Below are 17,645 nucleotides of genomic sequence, written 5' to 3' on the forward strand. Positions count from 1 at the left end.
TATATATATATATATATATATATATATATATATATATATATATATAAGGCTTTAGAAACCCTTCCCACACTCTTGCAATATTCTAAACTCTTAAACTTGTGTTATTTTAACAACATACATATCTGTAGCTACTAAATATTACTTACCAGTGTGTCCCCTCTCAGAGATCATCGTTGGCCGGTTGAAAAACATGAAAAACGTACCATAGAGCATCTAATGGACCACTGGATCATCGGATGCACGCATCCACTCGGAGGTCCATGTAGGCGGGCTACCAGCTCTCAAGATGCACCCATAGGTCGGGAAGTCTGGTTCCACTCCATTTCTGGTCTGGTTCAGTGGGTTCAGTGTAGCTTCTCTGCATCTGCTGGGCACCGATCAGATCAAAACTTTACCTCTGTTTTTTTTTTTTCAACAGAAGGAAACCGGGCTTCTGGGCGGGGCCCTGTTGCCTTCTGGGAAATGTGGTCATTATGAGCAGGAAGAGTGGAGGCTTACTGAGAGAAAACTACAAAATGGCAGCGCCTGTACTGTCCCAATCACGAGTTATATTAAAGTTGACAATCATGTATCCTGTACAATTTTTTTTTTTTTTTTGTGCTGTACGTTCACAAACCGCGATAGAACGAGTCCACGAAAGTCAAAGCGAAGGACTACTGTAACTCATTTAATTTTACAGATATTGAGCTAATGTTTATGTGGTAGTAGCTAAGAGTCATCCCCTTAATTTATTCTGAAAGCTAAAACATCTTATGTTACTTTGCAATACTGGATGAGACCAAAACAGCTGTACCTCCATTTCTTCTCAGTACAAAATGTCTAAAACTCCAACATGAATGGTGGCGTGCGATATGCACTCCTTTGTTTTAGACCTTTATTTGCACGCCAGCACATTCTAATGGTTTCCTTTCTTTAATCTTCTTATCCTCAGGTGGAGTCCAATCCCTTCCCCTTCAACTACGTGTCCAACTACGCTGTCTCCACTGAGGTAGCATCCATGGAGTTTCGCACAGAAAACGGCACCCACATCCCGATCTCTGGACTCGACGACAGCATGGCCATCACTGTTGCCGTTAACAACGGCAGCTGTGGCGAAGCGGGCGCTGAGAGTTCTGGTTCCGGTGGAGTCCCCATGGCCACAGCGGTTAACATCAGCCGCTGTGACTCTGTGATCCTCCGTGTCAGCACAGGAAACAGCAACAAGCAGGCCGGGCTCTTCGTGTGGCTTAATTTCACCTCTGTAGAAGGTAAGCACACACACAACAACTTCAACATATTCACTGATTTAGTTTTCACTGTTTTTGTTTGTTACATTGATTTTTGTTGGTTTAAAATATAAAAGCTTTAGTTTCCTTTCCCCGTTTATTACTTGAAACTTTGTATTGACAGAACTGTCATTATGTTTCCAAGCCATTTTAAAAAATGTTTTTTTCAGCAGTAAATTAATCAAAAACATATACCTGATAGGAACTGATGGCAGAGATGGTAGATAATTATGTACCTCTCCAGCTTTTGTTGCCTTCATTAAGGTCACAGTTCGAATTTTGAGCAGTTTTGCAGTTTTATAACTGCAATAAATGTGAAAAGTTATTTTAGTTATAATCATTATAGATGACTGAGCTCCCTCAGCTCCATTTGTGAACCAAAAAACATACTGGATTGGTCGTTGGGTAGCTCCTGTAAAAGTGCCTCGTTTCCTGTCTGAATTAACTTTTTAACTTGTGTTTGTATTTATGTGTTTCTTCTTGTGCTGAATGTTTTCATTAATCTCCCCTTTTTTACACGCCTGTTGCAAGGCGGATTTATTGTTTTTGTCCGTCCGTAAACTTTCTCTTGTCCCACCCATAACTTCTGATCTGCTCAAGATAATTTCACTTCATGCACATATGTATCATCACTTAATGGAGTGTCACGCACACTTTTCAGTACCCCAGCTTTAAGGTCAAGGTCACAAATCAAGGTCAGAAATGATACATGGTCTTGGCTTTTCTGATCCATTGCTACAGATTGCTGTATACAGTAAGTAGTCCCTCAATACTTCAAGGCTCAACTTTCGCGGACTCACTCTTTCTGGGGTTTTTAACGTAAGATTGTACACAACAAACGTTTGGCAATGGGGATAGACAGACCCCCACCTCCCGCCTCCTTCTTTCTCTTTCTGAGGCTGTCTGTCTGTCTGCTCGCTCTGCTGTGACAGACAGCCTCAGGAAGAGAAAGAAGGGGGCGTGATAGGGTCTGTCTTTTCCCATCACTACTACACAGGGAGCAGAGAGACAGTGGCTGAGTGCGGCTCACTCAGGTAAAAGACAGACCCCCCCCCCCCCCCACACACACACACACACACACACACCCTCCTTTCTCTTTCTGAGGCAGCAGACAGCAGAGCAGAGACATACAACAGACAGCCTCGGAAAAAGAAAGGAGGGGCTGTCTTATATCTGAGTGAGCTGCATGAGCAGCATGGATTGTTTATTTAAAATAATCAAGGGCAACCCAAACCGAGCCTTTAGTCCCCCCTTGTTTAGAGAGTTTAGAGCATTGTTAAGAACATTGCGAGAGTGTGGGAAGGGTTTATAAAGCCTCAAAATATATATAAATACTAAAATAAATATAACGTCCCTACTTCACGGATTTTCACCTATCAAGTGGAACGTAACCCCCGCAATAAATGAGGGACTACTGTAATAGTTTGTCGACGGACGTATAATGTATTGTATGCAGTACACTTGTGTTCCCTTTCTCTGGTCATGTTTGATTTATTTTTTCAATCAGATGCAAGTGAGAAGGATAAAAGAGAAAATGTCAAGGAGGAGCCGTATGTGACCACCTTCCTTCATTCCCACGAGCAACCCAACGAGTTCAACTGCACAGACAGAAAGAGGATCACGCTCAGTATGACCAGAGGGCAAGACCACAAAAAATACAGCTTCTTCCTGTCACCAGAGTAAGAACCCTGTTAATTCACTGAACTGCAATTGTAATTTCATATTGAGGTGGGTTTTTTTTGTTTTTTTGTTCTCATAATTGTTTATCTTTTTTTCTTGGTGTAGCTTCTTTCTTTACACAAAGTCAAAAATCAGGGGAAAAAAATCCATTAATCAATTTTAATTTAATGTTATTTGTGTTGTGCCAATTCACAACAGAATTCAAATAAGACACCTGACAAAAAAGAGAGAAAACAGCTACAAAAATGTAAAATGATCGTTCAGCTGCTTTTTTCTTAACCCAGGGTAAAAAAAGTGAATATAAGACCAAAGTTCTGTGTTCTGAATTAGAAAACTGCTAATTTTATCATGCAAACTGATACAACGTGCATGTTTTTCAAATAAAACAAACCTGACTGCATCTTTCTTGACAACTGGATTCATGCAAGAAAATCTTTTTAGCTTCAGCTATCTGCTTTTTGACTAAATGTTCATTTTTGCACCATCCAGCAGTAGCTACCATACTTTTCGGACTATAAGTTGCATCTTTTTGCATAAATTAGCAAGTCCAGCCCCTTATAGTCCGAAGTGACTTAGATATTTCCCATATTTATAAACCAATTTTTGGCTGAGATTTGATGATTTCATTCATTCTGACATGGAAAATATTGAACACTACCATTTTCAGCCACTAGAGGGCCCTCAAGCATTATGGCAAGCCAAGTGTCTCATTAATAGGTAAAAGTGGCTATTAATGAGACATGTGGCTTGCCATTCAAAGCCACCTTTGTCTCGCTACGGGACTGGAGCAAATGTCAAGTCAGCTGCATTTCGCTGCGCCACCCAGGCAAAATGCAGCTGATTTGACCATTAAAGTGCATTTATTAAGGAAAAGTTCAACTGAGACACACCTTTGCTATAATGTTAAGCAAACAAATGATTGTTTTTAGGTGGTTATCTTGTTAAATTTTTGTAGAAATGCACAGCGAGTCCTCCCTCTGCGCGCTCCTGCAGCCGCAAATCAGCTTTTGAAATGCAACTGATTTGACCGTCAAAGTGCATTTATTAAGGAAAAATTAAATTGAGACACACCTTTACTATAATGTTGAGCAAACAAATAATTGTTTTAAGTGTTAATCTTGTTAAATTCTTGTTAAAGTTTTCCTGTGAATGCTCCGTGGCCACCATTTGGCAGCCAAACAATTTTTGGCACAACACCGGCCCGCGTTTCCGGGTGGTCCGCTATGATGCATAACAACATGCATCAGCGGTGACGCATAACAAACGCGATGCATCAGCGGTGATGCATGATAGATGCGACTTATATGGTGGTGCAAATTTTAAGGCGGAAATTACAGTACTCCTTTTCCCACAATTCTGATCGGACTGAATAAATTCTTGTGTAAGAGAGAAATGCTTCCCACAGAATCCTTTTCATAAACCAGATAAGGTTGAGGTATTTGTTACAGTAAAACCTGGAAAGTACGCCAAGCTCTTTAGTTTAAAAAGAAATCTTGGGTTGCAGTCACACCATAAATCAATCACTTGATATTTTGTTTGACATTGAGCCGAAATAATCTCTTCTAAAAGGTATTAATGGGCCAGAGGCTTAAGTTGAGCCGGATCCTGCCGGAACAGATCCAGAAACTCTTATTTTGACAGAGTGTGTTCCAGTAACTGTTTGTTTGGATCCGGTAACTCTCAGGCTTACTAATAATAAAGTTAGGAACAAATATGACTGCCTTGAACGAATAAAACTTATATTGGATATATAAACTGAAAATAATTACATAAACACTCATTTTAAACACAACAGCCACTTATTCGAGCTTCCCCTTCAAGTAGTATTTCCGCATATACCCTTAAAAAAATATTCGCCCCAAAAAGATTGGTGGGGGTGAGTGCCGAGCTCATCAGGCGGGCAGGAGCCCAGTCTGAGAAGGCGCATGGAGGTTTCACATGCCGAGTCGGACAACAACGAGCAGCGACAGTGTCGGGCTCTGAACCATCAAGTAAGGAGGGGTGGGGGGAGGATGCTTGACTGAAGTGAAGTGTTTACAAATATATGTAAATGTAGGTGTTTAACAACCCGTTAAAATGCACTAAAATACAGGAAATCGCATCTACTTTATTCAAAATTTTCTGAGGGAGGACCCCCAGACCGCCCCCCTGTCCACTATTTACATTCTTACATCAATCGGTTTACAAATTAAGCCTTGGCCAGAGGTCCACAATCATGGTACAGTTTGTGCCAAACATGGTCAAAACTTGCAACAATATAAAAAGGACTGTACAGAAAAGTCCTTAAACAGGTCAAACTTCAAGGCATTAATCATTTTTATATTCTTTGTATTGTTTTTGTCCGAATCTGCTGTTTGAGCAAACTGCGATTTCTGTCTTGTGCTACACAGGTTCTACGACACCACTCTGGATTATTTTGTCAACGTAAGTACACCCTGCAGCCCTGAAACTCAGCCTGCGGTGTTTCGCCTGGAGGCGAGGGTGTTCGCCTCCTTGTGCCAGTACTTCAGTGAGGCAGAGAAGCAGTGGAAGACAGACGGCATGGTTCCCCTCGTGGAGACCACCTTCAGCAGAGCCGTTTGCCGCACCAGGCACCTCACGGCATTCGCTGCAGGACTGTTTGTACCAACCAATGCCATCAGCTTCAAACTGCCAGTCAGTATCTTACTAATAAATCACCTTCTTTCATCCCACGCACCACTTGCACACGTTCTTTACTGTTTGCACTCCTTCCATAGGAGCGTTCAGGTGCACCGAGTCTGATCGTGCTGTTGGTGTGCATATTGGGCTTGCTAAGCTATGTTGTGGCGGCAGCCATCTTACATAAGTTGGACCAGTTGGATCTTCGCCGAGCTGCCGTGATTCCACTCTGCGGCCAGAATGGATGCTTCAAGTACGAGATCCAAGTGAAAACTGGGTGGAATCGAGGGGCAGGTGAGACATGATATACAGTATAATAATGAATATCTCAACTCTATCCTCTGTTTTTAGAAACTAAAATATTTATCTTAAGTTAGTCTCTGAAGTCTTTTTTAAACTTTCTGTTTGTTCAGGCACAACGGCTCATGTCGGAATCAGTTTGTATGGACGAGAGAGCCGCAGCGGACACCGTCACCTTGACAGCAAAGGAGCTTTCACACGCAACGCTCTTGACATCTTTCAGATCGCCACAGATACTAGCCTGGGGAGTATATGGAAAATCCGGATATGGCACGACAATAAAGGTGAAGGCGTGCATCCAAAAAACAAGTGACTACAAAGAGTTGAAGCGCTTTAATGAATCTCGTAATGTTTCTTGACGAAGGTCTGTCCCCAGCATGGATGCTGCAGTATGTGTTGGTCAAAGACCTGCAGACTGAAAGCAGCTACTACTTCCTGGTTGAGGAGTGGCTGTCTGTTGATAATGAGAGAACTGGTGGACGGGTGGAGTTTGAAGTGGAGGCAACAGGTAAGGTTTCAAATGTCTAATGGTTGCTGGATGACGTCACATTCTTTGATACGTCACATTCTTTCTGTTTTGCTCAGAAGAGGCATTGCTTCGTCGGCTGCCTCGCCTCCTGTGGTGTGAGCTGCAGAGGTCGCTGTGTGAGAGTCACATGTGGCTGTCGCTGTGGGAGAGGCCCCCCCGCAGCCCCTTCACCCGCCTGCAGAGAGCCACATGCTGTGCTGTGTTACTGCAGTTTGTCGTGTTGGCCAACACTCTGTGGTACAGCATTGTGGCGGACAAGAGATACAGGTACCTGTCTTTTGTTCTGTTCAGGCCTGGTTCTAATCGTGCGCACTGATGGAAAATAAACAGCTGGAAGAGCAAGTGTTCCCACCTGGCAGTGAAATTTGTCCTGCGTGTTCATCTATGTGCAAACTAACGCATCACAGTCAGATGTGTCTGAGCAACAAACAGGCCGGTACTGATGTTTCTATAAAATCACAAAAACAATCGCACGAATGATGACGTTATTCAGAAATAAACTTTCAGATTTTTGTTTCCCGTTGTAGAGCAAAGTGGGGGAATTGGAAATACCCTTCGTCTGTCCAGCCACGCATGTTGTGAGCATGATAATTTGAAATATAAGTGAAATACCGACTTCCATTTCGGTGTGTGGCTGTATCTAGGTGTAAAAAAGGTTCCTATCAAAAATTGGGTTGCCGCCTCAAAATCCAAGATGGCCACCACCATATGTATATGTATGTATACAGTATGGGCCACCCCAATCTTTTGAGAAAACCATGCTTTTTAGGTTTTATATTGCGTAAAAGTATAGTTCCCTCAAATGACTGGTGTGGTCGAAGATAAATGTATGGTGACCAAAACCACCACTGGCCACCCCCTGGCTCCACCACTGCTCCTGGTGTTGGATAAAGTTGCTCCCTTCGCCCTCTAGGATCCATCACTCCATCCCTGTTCTCCACAGTGTAACTTCTACCCACTAGAATATGTTGCACCAAAAACTTTAAGGTGTACTGTTCACTTCACTTTCAGTCCAGAAAAACTCTCATTTCAAAAACTACAAACATTCACTGTTCAGTTCCCTCAGTGACATAGTTACATCGGCGTACCGCTTGTTTCCATTACTTACTTTGCAGAGTAAATTACAACAATTTGGATAAGTTGAGTTATGTAACCTAACAGATTTGATTTTTGGAGAAAGAAAGGAGCATAAATAAATGTCATTTCACAGAGTTTAGTTTTAATGCAACTCCAATAACGACAGTGACGATTTAAACTCTTTAAACGTTGGCGTCTCACTCATAGGCTTGCAGCTGTTTCTCTACACAACTTCTCTGTGTGCACAAGTCCTGCATTAACATGAGAGCACCATATTGTAAAGCTCAAATTCTTGTATTATGATGGACAGAAAGCATTTCGTGGTGAAGGTGAGACAGTGCGAACAATCAGCTACAACAATCAAACTAAATATGGGGCTACTGTGTAGAAAACTCATCTATAAAGCCTCCTGGTACTCCATATTTCATCAAGTCTTGAAAATGTTTGGTCCCTCAAAATAGAATTTGCTAAAAATGTTGTGATTTCACTTCATTTTAAATTGGCCAAGAGCTCTATTTAATTGTAGCAAAGGTTTTTACAGTGGGTTTCTTTTTATGGTTGTGGTTAGAGTTGGTTTAAGTTTGAAACTAATAGAGTCAATAAAGATCCAGGTGTTCAGGATGCTGCTTGTGCAGAATCTGGTGATCATTCAGTATGTCTCAGGTTAGATCCCAGACCACCTCTGATTGTATCTTCATTCTGACATAATCTGTCCTTTTTGTCTGTTTTCTTTGTGTTTCTCTTGTCTTTATTTCCTTTCCTGATCCTTGCGTTCGACTCTGTTCCTAGTGTGTGTCTCCCTCTTGTGGTCTGTTCCAGCTGTTGCTCCCTCATGTAATTAGCTTCTGCCATCGCCTGTTGTCTCTCCCAGCTGTTTGTCATTTGTCTGTCATTAATGTATGTATATAAGTCTGCGTCTCCTGGGCTTTGTCTCATGAAGACTCCCTGTTCCTGTTCTGCACCAGGTCCTGGTTTTGTCTCTCTTAGTGTCCTCTCATGCTTCATGTGTTGTGAAAAACCTGTTTAACAAATGCTGGAAACACGTGAAATAAACAGTTTTTCCACAACAATTTGGCGTCACGAATAGGAATAGTAAATTGTTGCTGCCACGTCAACCGTCTTTGTTTATTTTTATTAAATTACTTTTACTTTAAACTTGAGTCCTCCATGTCCTCCCTGCATTTCGGGTTCAACCACCACCAGACCGTTACAGTCAGTGATACTACACCTTAACTTGAGATCAGATTGCCTGGAGTGTATGTTAGAGCCATGTCTTTGTGTCCACCTGCCAACCTGCAGTGGTTTGTGTTTCATGTTTATATGTGGTAAATTGTCTTGCAGCCCGAGGGCCGTGTCAAGGTTTTCCTCACTAAACGGAGAGACGGTAGCAGCAGGAGTGGTCACCTGTCTGATCGTCTACCCGCTCTACCTTTTCGTCTTCACAATATTCAGAATGAGCCGCAGTAAGGTAGTGCCTCACAACCCCGCTTAAAACTAATGCACAGCCGAAGTTCTGCTTCCTCCACGAAGCCGGATCAAAAAGTGAATATTTTGCTCTTGTGTGTTTGCGGCCGTCAGTCTGTGACGGTGCAGCAGGTGCCGCCGCGAGTGGATCAGGAGTCAGTGGAGATCGATGACTTCCTGGACAACTCTACCGGAGGAAGTTCTTTCCTGTCCTTCACTGAAGAGGTAGAAGCTTTTGGAAACAGATGTGTATATTTGTGTGCAAAGATTCATCAGACTCTTTGTTTCTCAGACCAACTCGGAGGAAACGAATGTGGATTTGCCGTCTCCGTCCATCAACAGGTGTGTAGTTTTCTGATCAGGATAAGAATGAATAAATTCAACAAATAAAGAGGGCACGATGTACAGAATTAGTTTTGCCACTAAATATTTCTAAACTTGAAAGGAATCGTTTGTTCAAGGGTGTTTGAGTGCGATTCTTGAGAAGAAACTGTGAGTGCTGAACACCAAACATCTCTGTGCAATGCAGCGAGGACAGTTTGGACACGGAGGACGACGAGACGGACGACAGGGACTGGCCGGAGCTGTTGAGTGACGAGTTTGTGACTGGAGGAGCGGGACCCGGGGCCAGGGTGCCCAAACTGAAGAGGCGTCAAGGGAGTCGGCACCTGGGTGTGGAGATGACCTTCAACCCCAAGGAGGAAGAGGACACTGATCAGCGTATCAAACATTTCACCTCATCCGGTAACTAAAAAATGAAAGGCTGGACTCGTCGAGGGGCTGCGTTTTTTTTAACAGGATTCAGTTTGCTTAATTAAAGCAATCAAATGGTTCTATAAAAAGATTAATATATTTATAACAAACATATTTAGAAGTTACCTTCTGGTGAAAAGAGGCACCATTTAGCCAAGACGGTCACTAACTTCACAAATAAAACCTTTTTGTCCGATTGGCTCGAGATTTCCTTATTTATTTATTTTTTAATTAGTTTTTCTGTTTGGAGTTTCACTGAGAGCTACTTCTAATCTGCTCATGTTTTATTTTGATCCTATTGCTCACATTAGATGTTGGAACGTCAAAAAAAGACTGAACTGCACATTTTAAGATCGACTGAATTAACTTCCTGTAAAATACGTAAACGCGTCTTTTTATAGAGCTAAAGTAGATTTGATCAAAGTTTTGTTTCACTTTTCTCTGGTTACATTGTCTCGTGTGGAGGCGCAGAGGTTAGAGAAGGTGAGCCTGTGATTGGAAGGTCGCTGGTCGACTCCTCCACCCACATTTGCCCCACTCTGGGCCCTTGAGCAAGGCTCTTAACCCCCACCATCTGCTCCCCTGGGCGTCCTTGATGGCAGCTCTCTGCTCCACACAGAGCGCTGTGGTAGCTCGGTGCTCTGTGGTTGTGTCAGGAAGGACATCCAGCGTAAAAACAACTGCCAAATCTTAGTTCAAGATAGTTTGCTGTGTCGACCCCTGATGAAGGGAGCAGCCGAAAGAAGAAAACAAATTGTCTCACATTATAAAAGATTTGTATTTCTGATTATAACTTCAGTTTGTTGCATCACAGCTGCATATTTTGGTATAAAAAAGTCCCAATTTTTTCACAGCACAATATTTAAGATTTGAATTCCTTGATTTTAAAACTGAAGAAGTGACGTATTTGTTTTTGTTTTTCTGGCAGATGAGGATCTTATTAAACACATACTAACAGATGGACAGAACTTCTTTCCTCAGGCGGATGAGAGCGAGATGGTCGACCTGTAAGTTCCAATAATTTCATACATTTCACCAGTCACCTGGACTGGGGGTTTGTTTCAGTTCATGTTTTTATGTCCTGTGCTTTAGCGCGAGTATTTTTGGAGACAAAACGGAAGTGATTCTCCTTCAGAAGCTGAACGAACCTCATCCTCTGGAGTCTGTCAGAAGGGATCCACCAAAAACAGCTTTTACATCAAACACAGGTGTGTGTGTGTAAAACCGTAGGAAACTCTGTGTTTCAGAAATTATTTAGGATCTCTCATTCCTTAAAGGTTGCATATTGCCGGCCACCTTTCATGCCAGTTTTAAATTGAGATTGTCTTGTGTTGGGTAAATGACAAAGTTGTAGCAGTTTCAGCTAAACTTCAAAAACATCATGTCCCAACTTGTGCAATACTCAGACTAAATTTAAGCTCAATGTGTAAAACTGATTCAGTTATTCCTATATATTTTTTTTGCATTTACGTTTGATTAGCTGTGGCAGACATTTTAAATTGGGTTGACTTCTAAAAAAAAAAAACAAGTTGTAAATATACACTGATTACTTTTTGAATGTTTTATTGACGTGTGCAGTTTATGAGATACTTTGCGAACAGACAAACGGGGGCTGACTCCAGCAGCTAAAGTTAAAGTTTTCAGCAAATGTCTGAGTTGCACTTGGAGTACGTGATGTGAATTATTCCGAGCTGCACGTCAAATTTTAGCACAATAACTGTAAGACTGACTAAATCAGGACTTTTCATTTGGCTGTAGTGGCCATCTTAAACTGTATTGACGCCAAACTTTCATTAGTTGTAGATACACGTCCAATAATTGTTTCATTGCAATGCATTCAGCGGTCCTTAAGATATTTTGCTAACAGGCAGACAAAGTTGACTAAATAGATAACTGGAAAGTTCCTGGAGAAACTTTGACAGGGACTGCCATGTGGCGGCCGTTTTAAAATTTTTATTTACTATGTGTTCGGTTCGCTCTTGGCTACCACGGTACCAAATTTCAACTCATCATGGCAAATAAAAAAAATTAAAAATCAATGAGTTATAGTCATTTTTTTCTTTTACGCCATGGTAGCCATTTTGGATTTTTGATTTGGATTCAGTATATGATGGGGAACGTTCTCAACTATGACCACACCACATCAGCTGCATATGTATAAAAATTGTTGTGTTAAAGCCATTTAAATGTAGCTTTGGTAGCCATTTTGGATTTTTTTAATTGAAGTCAGTATTTATTGTGCATTGCTCTCAGCTACCAGCACACCAAATTTCAGCTTAATATCTCTAAAACAGCTAATTTATAGTATTTTTTCCTTTTTAGCTTAGGCAGCCATCTTGGATTTTTGATTTGCAATCTAGTGGGGATCTCAGCTGTCAATACACCAAATTTCAGCCAAATAGCTCTAAAAACACGAGTTAAACCATTTGACGTTGGCTTTGGTGGCCATCTTGCATTTTTAGATTTGAATTCAGAATGTGTTGTGTATCACTCTCAGCTACAACCTTACCAAATTTCAGCTCAATACAGTAGTCCCTCGCTACTTCACGGTTCGTTTATCGCGGACTCGCTCTATCACAGTTTTTCAAAATAAAACTAGACATGACACAGATGGTTGATTGACGGATGAGCCGCAAGATCTGCATGGAATTTTTATTTAAAATAAATTATTTAAAATTATTTAGCACCTGATGCACCTTCGTGCAGCCCATACTGCAGAATAAGCTTCCTCCTCCAGCTGATCAGCTGTTCTCCGTGCAGCGCGGAGAAGTGGGCGTGGCCAAGAGCGCTTGCAGGTGGCAAAGAGCAGCAGAGGCAGGGAGCTGAAGTCATGACTTTTTGTGCCTTTAAATATATATGTTCATAAATATATTTATATATATATATATATATATATATATATATATATACTAAAATAAACTACTACTTACTGCTTGTGCTACTATTCCAACTTCGCGGTTTTTCCCTTATCACGGGGGCTTCAGGGTACGGATCCCCCGTGATAATAACGAGGGACTTCTGTATCTCAGTGAATGACTGATTTGCAGCCAATTGAGCGTTTTATGAGGTAGCTGTGGCAGCCATCTTGAATCAAAGTGGCTCCAAAAGTTCATCAGTGTTTTGTTCAGAGACCTCTCCACTTCAGACAGTCCACAGTGAACCACACGACGTATTGTTCAATCCAGCTCAAGGTCTGTGTTGTAAATTGTGCAGCTCCTGATGTGAAATAGTCTCAAAAGAGAACATCACTGGATGATTTGATGTTCCGGAAGTTGGGAATTTAATTGGCACTGATTGTTTTTTTCTTTCTGCCACATGAATTGCTGTTGCACTCTTTCTCTGCACACTTTGTTCTTTGGCTTGATAAGTGACTCAGGGGAACGTGAGTCAGCGGGTCGACTAATTAAACTTTGATTCATGGTCTTTGTTTGACAAAAAGTAAAGTTTAATGACGGCGGTTAAAGAAAGATGAGTCATCCGATTGTTGTTTTCCAATAATACGATTTGTCCTAGCAGCCCAATGACAGCTTTGATTGTACTTCTTAGTGTGAGGTGTGTTTTTACATTTGAACTTGAGCAAAAACAAATGGCATATCAGAGGTTATACGTTGAAGGTTTGAGAATGAAAATAATTTATTTTTAAGCATGCATTTTTACCGATAGTTGTCCTATTTTGCGTATCTGTCAATCGTGTCTGTTAGCAAAATATCTCCAGAATCACTGAGTGTATTATAATGAATCATTCAGGAAATAATCATCAGGTGAACATCTTCAACTGTTTAACTTTTTGAGTCAGCCCCGTCCAAGATGTCCGCCACAGCCAACTGAGAGTAGAAAACACGAGCATGGCTATAGCGCCAAAAGTTTTACAGATGTTGAGGTAAAATTTGGTGTTTGTAGCCGAGTCAATTACAACACATACTCGAAGTGCTACTCATTGCACAAGTTTTTTTTTAATGTCACCATTAACTGTCTGTCACATTTGTCTGTTAGCAAAATATTTAATGAATTACTGAATGGATTTTAATGAAACGTTCAGATAGATATAAATAAACTGACATGTACAACTGAATAACTTCTGTAGTCAATTCAACTCAACTAACCAAACTTAGCCATCACTAAATTACTATAACAGCAAATGCTACAGATATAGAGCTACAATTTGGTGTGGTAGTAGTTGAGCATCTGTTAGCAAAATATACCAGGCTGCTGATCATAAACCAGTGATTCTTCCTTGAAGACATTTGAACTCATGCTGTAAAAAGAATATTAACTGAACGTTTTTGTCATTTTCCATTTTTCTGTCCCCAGTTGTGACAGATGTGTGCCGACCCAGACGGTTCCCTCCGTGGTGCGGGCGCGCTGCCCTGTGGGCCAGCTGGCTCGGGATCGGACTGGCCTGCTGTGTCTCTGTTTGGGCGGGTCGAGGGTTCAGTAACACCGTGGCCATGATGTGGTTAATCTCCTGTGCTGCGAGTTTCTTCTGCTCCTGTTTGCTGTTGGAGCCAATCAAGGTGAGACGACAAACCTTTATTCTCCTTGTCAGCAGTCGCTATGGTAACATCACCTTGCGTAGTTTCTTTAAATTCAATTTAAGACTTTATTATTACTTTCGGTGGTCAGTCAGTTTTACAAATACTGAGCTCAGATTTTGCGTGATAGTAGCTGAGAGTCATTCAAAGCATATACTCTGGGATACTGCATGATATGCACATGATGTTATTTTTCAAAAACAAAAACAGCACCTTCTGTTTGTAAGACTGAGCTTGTTACAAGAGCTCAGACTGAAGAAGTCTTCTGGATAAAAGTCGAAACGTTTCAACAAGCAAGAATCCGTCCAGAGGTCCTGACTTAACCTTGTTACATTTTTCTACCTGGATTATTGAGCATGCATCAGGAGATCATGTTTGGAAGTTCTGACCCATATATCGTGCATATCAGCTTAAAGACAAATACCAAATATAACGTTGTCATACATTATAACTTTTTAGCCTCGACTCCTTGTGTTTTAATTTCCACTGCAACCTACAGTATGTACATCATTGCACCAGAATGCATTGTGCTGGTAAATTAATCATGACGTCCTTAAGTAAAAAGTTTGTGTGTGTGTGTATATATAGAGAGAGATGCAGTATAGAGATAGATATAGATATATAGAAAGATATAGATATAGTTGTCCCTCGATACTTTGCGCTTTGACTTTCACGGACTCACGCTTTGCGGGTTTTCAACGTAAGATTCACTTTGTTTCCCGGTGGCCTGGCCGCTCAGTGATCGCCGAGGGGCCCCCTCCTTTCTCTTTCTGAGGCTGTCAGCCTCAGAAAAAGAAAGGTGGGGGGCAAGGGCTGTCTTTCCCCATTGCTACTGTGGGAGCTTCAGTGAGGCGGATCCCAGAGTGAGGCATGGTTTATTTAAAATAATCAAGCGCGACCCAAACTGACCCTTCATCCGAACCGAGCTGACTCGTGCCGGGACATTTCGGTAAATGTCTCGGTGCTCCTGATGGCCAGTCTGCCCCCTGGGCGTGGATTGGCTCAGTAACCGTATCATCATTCTGTTTCGCTGTGCTCTTTTAGAGCGTTTAGAGAGTTTAGAACATTAAGAACATTGCAAGAGTGTGGGAATGGTTTATAAAGCCTTAAAATATTTATAAATACTAAAATAAATATAATGTCTCTACTTCACGGATTTTCACCTATCGCGGCCCTGCGATAACTATATATATTTATATAGTAATTAGACATTTTCACAAGTCACAAACAACAACTTCTAGTAGAAAAGGACATTAGCACATTTAGGCCGACATGTGCAAGTAGTCAGAGATCCCTCTAAAGCGTTTTTCTTCTCGCTCCGTACAGGTGATGTGTGAGGCGGTTTACTTTGCCGTCTGTGTGCGTCGGCTGCGTCCGGAGGATCAGGACATGCTGGTGGAGGGCTCCCGAGTGGAGCAGGTGGTCCAGCGGGTCACCAGGGTGAGACCACCTCAGGGCTTCGCTCTGTCTCGGGCCCGACAGCAGGCCCGTAAGGTCCACATGCTGCACACGATGCTGAAGGTCAGCGCGGAACGCCGGCGTAAAACGACACGTCGTTCAAAGCTCAGTTTGTCGTTTTTGATGACAGGAAGTTTGTTTCTCTTTTTCCAGAACTTCCTGGTGTACACATTCTTCCTGCTGGTGGTTCTGCTTCTCAACTACTCGGACTCCTCCAAAGACGCTCACAGTTTTAGGCTGAGAACTCGACTACAACGGAGCCTTCTCACACCAGAGTACCGGACCATCAGCAGGTACCGATGATCACAGCCAAGCCTCGTTTATTTTCTCTGCCTCAAAATAAAAACTGTAAAAGGTTTTTTTTTTCTCCTGACTCTTTGATCAAGTCTAATCTTTTTAGTTCATGACTGACCTTGACGTGTTATTTTATTCACACCAGAAGAGAAAAGAATCGAGAAAAGTTTTTTTATGAGCTCATTGAACTCATATTAACTTGGACACAGTTTATTATAAAACCGGTTTAACATCTGTGTGCTTGTGTTTAAGCCGTGACGGCGTGCTGCTGTGGCTCAACGGGTCTCTGCTGCCGCGGCTGCTTGATGAGTCCGTTCTTTTGCGAGACACAGGAAGTGTTCTGCTCGGCTCGCTGAGGATTCGACAGAACCGACACACACAGGGTGGGTGTTCGACGTGGACACGTTCTCTCTGCCCCCACTTAACCAAGAGTTTAAGTTCGGCCTCAGTGTTTAGAAAGAGATTAAGGCCACTGTGTTAATAAGATTTTTATAATCATCTTTTTGAGGTGATGGTTTATTTTGCAGAAATATAGGGTGCATGCATATAAGCATACCCTTTATGCCCTCCGCCCAGGCTAAGAGGGTTTTTCCCATGTCGGTATATGTTTGTCTGTTAGCAAAAATTTTATAAACCATTGGTTGGAGTTTAATTAAACTTTCAGAGAGTAATCATTAGACGTACATCTAAAATAACTTTTGGAGTCAGCCCAATTCAAGATGTCTGCCACAGCCAACTGACCGTAGAAAACCCAGAAATAGCTCTGATTCAGTAAACTTTACAGTAATGGGCAGGAATTAGGGGTGAAGTAGCTGCGAGTGGTCTCTAACACATACAGCACTCAAATCTCTACAGGATGTGCGTTATTCTAGCCTAAAACTGTGGTTATACCTATTGCCGTCACCGCTGTCTGTTAGCAAAATATCTCATGAACCACTTGAAGAATTTTAATAAAATCTCCAGAAAGTGGTTTTTGAGATGATTTCTTCAACCAGTTAACTTTTTGAGTTAACCTACTTTAAAATGGCGACCACAGCTAATTATAATTATGGCTTTAATGCAATCGATCTTTGTGGTAGTAGCTGAGAGTCATTCCCAACACATACTCCAAGCATTAACAGTTTCTTGAAAGATTTTGCAGTATTTCATGTGATCAGGCATAAGAGCTGTTTACACGGTTTGACCACAACAGCTACATCTGAACAGACAATCCAGACACGGGCAGCTAAAGCAGCTGCAACACTTGGAATTAGTTCTAAACTCAGCAGAACCTGAAGGAACTTACTGAACTAAATTCAGTTCAATTTATTTATATAGTGTCAAATCATAACAGTTGTCTCAGAGCACTGTACAAAAACATTCACATGCATACAAAAAAAAAAATTAGTAAAGTTCTTTATCTAAGGAAACAGCAGATTGTGTTGAATCTTCACTTTGTCACAGTCTCCCATCCTGAGCAAGCACAAAGGAGACAGTGGAAAGGAAAAACTCCCTTTTAACAGGAAGAAACCTCCAGCAGAACCTGGTTGGGTTTGAGAGGACAGAAAGGAGGAACAAACGAACACAGAATGGTAGGTCCAGGTGTAGGTCCAGATGTAGGTCCAGATGTAGGTCCAGGTGTAGGTCCAGGTGTAGGTCCAGGTGTAGGTCTAG

General features: G+C 41.7%; 1 protein-coding gene across 1 annotated transcript in view; it reads left to right on the forward strand.

Moving 5' to 3' along the window:
- Positions 1–17,645, forward strand: part of pkd1a (polycystic kidney disease 1a) — a 104,563-nt gene that overhangs the window by 79,195 nt on the left and 7,723 nt on the right. Inside the window, 18 exon segments of the mRNA XM_037690506.1 lie at positions 932–1,247; positions 2,773–2,941; positions 2,943–2,997; positions 5,400–5,600; positions 5,684–5,879; positions 5,999–6,169; positions 6,250–6,393; positions 6,471–6,681; positions 8,833–8,959; positions 9,070–9,180; positions 9,248–9,297; positions 9,485–9,699; positions 10,637–10,715; positions 10,801–10,916; positions 14,020–14,222; positions 15,567–15,761; positions 15,852–15,991; positions 16,245–16,375. Of these exon segments, the coding sequence (XP_037546434.1) occupies positions 932–1,247; positions 2,773–2,941; positions 2,943–2,997; positions 5,400–5,600; positions 5,684–5,879; positions 5,999–6,169; positions 6,250–6,393; positions 6,471–6,681; positions 8,833–8,959; positions 9,070–9,180; positions 9,248–9,297; positions 9,485–9,699; positions 10,637–10,715; positions 10,801–10,916; positions 14,020–14,222; positions 15,567–15,761; positions 15,852–15,991; positions 16,245–16,375 (2,830 nt within the window).

This window comes from Nematolebias whitei, chromosome 16 (genome assembly GCF_014905685.2).
Source record: "Nematolebias whitei isolate Nwh7 chromosome 16, NemWhi1, whole genome shotgun sequence".
NCBI lineage: Eukaryota > Metazoa > Chordata > Actinopteri > Cyprinodontiformes > Rivulidae > Nematolebias > Nematolebias whitei.